At 41.6% G+C, this 6,000-nt stretch overlaps 1 protein-coding gene across 3 annotated transcripts in view; it reads left to right on the top strand.

Moving 5' to 3' along the window:
• Window positions 1–5,647, top strand: part of lama5 (laminin, alpha 5) — an 88,785-nt gene extending 83,138 nt beyond the window's left edge. For 2 of the 3 annotated variants that reach the window (XM_077512146.1, XM_077512147.1), the window contains exons 74-79: window positions 1,688–1,862; window positions 2,681–2,981; window positions 3,047–3,177; window positions 4,743–4,836; window positions 4,921–5,043; window positions 5,135–5,647. In XM_077512146.1, coding sequence (XP_077368272.1) covers window positions 1,688–1,862; window positions 2,681–2,981; window positions 3,047–3,177; window positions 4,743–4,836; window positions 4,921–5,043; window positions 5,135–5,274 — 964 coding nt within the window. In that variant the 3' untranslated portion in view covers window positions 5,275–5,647. The remainder of the gene's footprint in view (window positions 1–1,687; window positions 1,863–2,680; window positions 2,982–3,046; window positions 3,178–4,742; window positions 4,837–4,920; window positions 5,044–5,134) is intronic. The other variant, XR_013282232.1, reaches the window with a different exon arrangement.
• Window positions 5,648–6,000: the final 353 nt, after the last annotated feature.

Consider the following 6,000-nt stretch of genomic DNA (forward strand, 5'->3'; position numbering starts at 1 on the left):
CAGAATCTTTGACAATCCACGGAAAGTTCGTCAAAACAAGATCCGTTCTTGATAAAACATGTAGCGGAAGTCGTCGTATTCGCACCACAATTTTGGACAAAAAAAAAATTCCATTTATTAAAGCTGCTGTCTGCAGCCAGTATCCCAGACACCAGGCGACCGATCGTTGAATGGGTCACACTAACACGGGCGACGACGCTACGTCAAGACAACTCGCAATCATTCACAAGTTTGCCCCGTTTGTTTGTCTGCAACGCATCTGTCGGGTCAAAATCGGGCTATTTTCTTGTAAGTCGGACCAGGACAATTAGTGAGTGAGGACAAGCTGCCGCATGCCACATCAGAGGCGATTTGTGTTTAGCTGGGATGTTTGCCGCAAAAAAAGTGTTAGAAGTTCTTGGTCTTCTTTGGGGCTCATTGAGATGCCCAAAATGTGCCTTATGCAGACGGATTAAGGCAGGGGTGTCCAAACGTTTTCATTTGAGGGCCACATCCAGAAAATCAGAAGGACGCAAGGGCCACATCATGTTATGAAGAGAAATTGTGTTTAGTCATAAAAATAGTACGAATAATTTATTTGTGCTTTTGCATATTTAGAAAAATGCTACAGTATATAAAACAATTTATTTGTAATATGGCAATAGGGTTATTATAGTTTTAGAATTTTTCATTCGTAGTTTTCAGGGTGGTTCTGTTAGTTTTTATTTGTTTAGTTCTTTAAAAAAAAAAAGCTTAGTTTTAGTTTAGTTTGTTAGTTTCAGCATTAGTGTTAGTTTTTTTTAGTGCAATAGTTAAAAAACACCATGGGAGCGATGTCATCTTTTGGTGCTTTTCAATTGGCTGCTGCGAGATGACGTCACATCTGTGTGACATACTTTCAAACGTCATTTTTCCGGTTTATATCAAAATAAATCTACTAAAAATCACATTTAAAATCATCCCCAAAGGCTCATGCATTAAATTAATTACCAAAGACTAAAATGAAGGACATGTTTGCTATATTATTGTTCGTTTTGGTTAATTTTGTAAACATAAAATGTAGTTTCAGTTAGTTTTCTTTTTTTCAAAAGCATTTTCGGTTTTATTTTATTTCTGTAACAATATAGTTTTTTTGTTTTTTTTTTGTTTTATTTATTTAGTTTTTTATTAGTTTTAGTTAACTAAAATAACCTTTATTGGCACCTGTTTTTCAATACCTTCCCTTCTTACTTTGACCATCTCCAAACATTTTTGATTTGTTTATTTTATTTGAACTGAGTCAAATGCCATTTTTAGCACCTGTCACGGGCCACTGAAAAATGGACCGCAAATGGCCCCCGGGCCGTACTTTGGACACCACTGGATTAAGGGATCCATTGTGAAACCGGTTTAACAGTCCAGGCGACTGATTGGCCCGTTGCTGTTATTGGATTATCAACATTGAGTGACCGTGTTTGGCATGGCACCCGATAGTCATCTAGGAGGTCAAAGGTCGATCAGTCGCCCACCTCTCGTTGGAGAGGTCAACTTGATGAGACGGATTTGTTCTTAGCTGTTGCCGGTGGGAATCTTCCCAAATGAAAGTCAAAGTACACAGGGAAAAAAAAAAAAGTGCTAAAGTGACGTGCGTGATGCACATGACTCTGCTGGAGTTGGATGTAAAAATATGAATCCAAAACTACTTTAATGAGAGGCGTTCTCCACGCAGGCCTCACATCTCGCTTGCCGTGAGGATCACGTCATCGGAAGGTTTGATCCTCTACACGTCGGGCGGCGTCCTGTCGCTGGCCGTGTCGGAGGGTCATTTGCTGCTGACCCATGGAAGGAAGAAGAAGGTCAGCTTGCGCAGCCGCGCCAAGATGGACGACAAGCAATGGCACACGGTGAGCACGGTCAATGAAGCTATGGAGGACCAAAACTGCCAAAATTCCAAATAAATGAGTGACTAAATAAATAAATAAATGTCTAAAAGTGACAATAAAAATGAATATAAAAGAAAATATAATTCTAAAATGATATGGAAAAAAATAAATATAAATGGGAATAAATCCGTTTTTATTTTCACTTGTAGTCATTTATTTATTTATTTAGACATTTATTTATTTAGACATTTATTTATTTAGTCATTTATTTATTTTGAATTTTGGCAGTTTTGGGCCGGACAGCCAAGTCGAAGGTTATGCAAATGAGGGGGGCGGTCCTAAACCAGCCCAAGTCACGCTTAGGACCGCCCCCTCATTTGAATAACATTTCCACTTGGCTGTACGGCTCAAAACTGCCAAAATTCAAAAATAAATAAATGACTAAATAAATGACTAAATAAATGAATGTCTAAATAAATGACTCAATAAATGATGAAATAAATAAATAAATGACTAAATAAATAAATGACGAAATAAATGACTAAATAAATGTCTAAATAAATGACTCAATAAATAAATAAATACATGTCTAAATAAATAAATAAATGACTAAAAGTGAAAATAAAAACGAATTTATTTCCATTTATTTTTATTTTTTTTACATATAATTTTCGAATTATATTTTTTTTATATTTATTTTTATTGTCACTTTAGACATTTATTTATGTATTTATTTAGTCATTTATTTATTTCGAATTTTGGCAGTTTTGGTCCACCATAGCAAGCACCGATGCGGTCGAAATAAAAAACCTAAAACGGCAACTCGGCTGCGTCCGCAGGTGTTCATTAAGCGCGATACGAACAAGGTGAGCATGATTGTGGATGGCGTGAGCGCTCAGTCCAAGAAGATTCCGGTCGGAGAGCGGACGCGCATCAGCGCGCCGCTGTACGTGGGAGGCGTGCCGCCGCAATCGCCGAAGTCTGCCGCCTCCTCCGGCTTCGTCGGCTGCGTCCGGCACTTGACGCTGAACGAGAGCCCCGCAGGAAGCCCCGCCTACAGTCAGGGCGTGGTCCCCTGCTTCCAGAAGCCCGTGCAGCCCGGCGCCTTCTTCTCCGGCGACGGGGGACATTTGGTCATAGGTGAGCGGCCGTCTTGTCGCTGCCGTCGCTTGCGTTGCCGTCTGATGGCTGCGGACTTCCTGCAGATGAGCGGCTGGTCCTGGGCGGCGACCTGGAGATCCAACTGGACGTGCGTCCCGTGTCCGACTCCGGGGTGCTGTTGCATGCTGGGACGACGTCTGGCCATCATCTGATCTTGACACTGAGCAGAGGAGAGGTGACACCGCATCTTGCGCAACTGTTTAAAAACAACCCGAATTTCCAGGCCTCAAATGTAATTCACAGGATAAGCGGATCTGCTAATGGATGGATGGATGGATGTTTTTATTTCCATTCATATTTATTTTTTTGGATTTGATTTTTTTTTTTATTCTATTTTTTATACCTGTTTTTATTTCCACTTTTAGTCATTTTATTTATCCATCCATCCATCTTTGTAACCACTTATTCCTCACAGGTCATGGGGGTGCTGGAGCCTATCCCAGCTGTCTTTGGGCAGTAGGCGGGGTACACCTTGAACTCGTTGCCAATCGCAGTATTTATTTATTTATTCATTCATTCATTTATTTATTTATTTATTTATGTATTTATTTTTAATTTTGGCAGTTTTGGTCCTCCAAACAAAACGGCCTGGTTCCGTCCTGTATGCTTGCTTTTCCATTCCACCTTTTCGAGGCCGTGTGGGTCATGATGTCACTGTCATCTGATTGGCCAACAGATGTCGGGGTTTCTGTAATGGATGTGGCAAGAAACTCGGCTGCACACGTCCGTTTTCTGGTTTTAAGCGCGTGATGCGACCGGCCTCGCTTAAGTCATCAAAATACACTCTACATGTTGCCGCATGATTACATTCTTTTGTTTTTTCTCTTTGGAGTGTTCAATAGGTTCTCCATTCAAATGAATGGAGAGCTCGAGGCGTCACTATTTCACGTAAGAAATTGTAAATATAGTTAACTCTTTTACTGCCACAAGTTATTAAAAAACAACCCCCAATGCCAGCGGATTTCAAGCATTTGAACTCGTTTTTCGAAGCAAACAGAATATTGTGTTCTGTTACTACATAAACAACATGGGTACCACATGAAAGATCGCATTCCATTCTTTCATTAGAAAAAAGTATGTTTCTACCTTATTCTGTTCTTTAGTAATCACCATTTGAAAATAGGTCATTTGAGTGACATTGAGCGAAAATTGAAAAGAAAAGATACATTTTCTCCACAACAGTGACTTTGATACGAATATTTTTTGTTTAGTGACGTTCCTTCAAATTAGGTTTAATGTTACAAAGGCTTTGATCATTCACGTCAGCCTTGAAAACGTTCTATTTCATCAGATTGCGTCATGTTTCATTGTAACTCGCAGCTCTAGTTAGGGCCCGAGCAGCTACCGCTGCCATCTGCTGGCCATAGTTAGTGGGTGTTTTTGATTTCACAACTCATTGACCCCCCGGCTGCATTTGGACGTTGCGCTGACCACTGATATATTCACACAAAAAAAAAAAAAAAGTAGAGCACGTCACTTAACGTTAATGGCGGCATACATCGTAATTTTACTAAACGTTATTAAACGTTTTTGGCAGCAAAGAGTTAAGATTGTTTTAAAAAAAAAAACACAATATATACGGTACTATATTTTTGTCTTTGTCAATTGATCCCGCCTCCCTACCTCCCTCCCTCCCCAATTGGTTGGTGCCTGTTGTCACGGGGAAGCGACAGAGGCCAGGCCAAGTGAGCGCGTTCCAGAACGCGTCGTGAAAATGCGCCTTCGTTGTTCTGTGTTCAGGTGATGCTGTCCGTGAACAGCGGCAATGGTAACGCCTCTTTGTCGTTGGCGCCAGAGGAGGCGCTCTGCAATGGACGCTGGCACACCATCGCGGGTGAGTGACACAACCCGCCGCCGCCGCCGCCGCCGCCGCTGCACTCCCTTGGATGTCTCATGCTGCTCTTTTTTTCGTTTCCAGTGGTGAAGAAGAAGAACGCGCTGCAGCTCCACGTGGACGCAGCCAGCCAGCGTGGCGCTGGACCCAAACATGGCGGCCGCTCTGCAGGTGCTCGAGAAGTGGTTTACCTGGGAGGACTTCCTGGTTAGTACAGTACTGTGTCCCTTTTCAAGAAATCAAACATCGCCAATCTGGTCAAACTTGGAAAGAAATGGTTTGTTATCATGTCCACCAGATGGCGTTAGCGCGTCACCGGGCCTTCCCGCCTTCCACGGTTGCATCCGTCACGTGACCGTCAACGGCCGCGCCTCTCCGTTCAACAGAGTTGCATCAGTCCGCGGCGCCGTGGGGACACACGGCTGCCCGATTGCTTAACACCAACACACGCGTATATGCAGTCTTAGCTTCACATTCCAAGGGTGCAAATGAATGGTGGTGGGTGGCCTTTTATCAGCTAATTTATATCTATTTGAATATTTATTGCCTATTTTATACTTGATATCTACAGGGTGCTCCTGTGTGTGTGCGTGTACGACGGATGGCGGATGGCCAGACACGTCGTATCTACTCTGCCGCGTTTCTCAGATTACATGCACGCGTGTACTTGTGACTGGAACGAGGCACGATCGCGATGTGAGCGTGCGCGCCACGTTAAACTTTAATGTATTCACTTTTCTTTCACGGTATGCTATGCTAACCACATTCACGTTGTTTTTCATGTACTCTGAAATTAAACTGGTAAAAACAATCGAGCTTTCTGTATTAACTTAAAAAAACACACAAAAAAATGTTTGAAAAGATCAAGAGGGGGTGTGGTCAGAGGTGGGTGGCGTTGCCAAAAATTGTACTCAAGAGTAGCGTTACTTCAAAATAAGATTGCTCAAGTAAAAAGTAGTAATAAAAATTAAAAAAAATCACTCAAGTACATGTAAAAAAAAAGAAAAAGAAAAAAAGTACTCGCTTAAAAGAATACTCAAGTACTGAGTAACTGCTTGAACATGAAGTCTGATTTATTTCTAAAAACAATTTCATCAGACAGCCAAAAACTTAAAATTATAAGCGAATGCTGCAAATCGTATCAAATCATTTCTGTGCGAGTGT

The sequence above is a fragment of the Festucalex cinctus genome, chromosome 2 (assembly GCF_051991245.1).
Source record: "Festucalex cinctus isolate MCC-2025b chromosome 2, RoL_Fcin_1.0, whole genome shotgun sequence".
Taxonomy (NCBI): domain Eukaryota; kingdom Metazoa; phylum Chordata; class Actinopteri; order Syngnathiformes; family Syngnathidae; genus Festucalex; species Festucalex cinctus.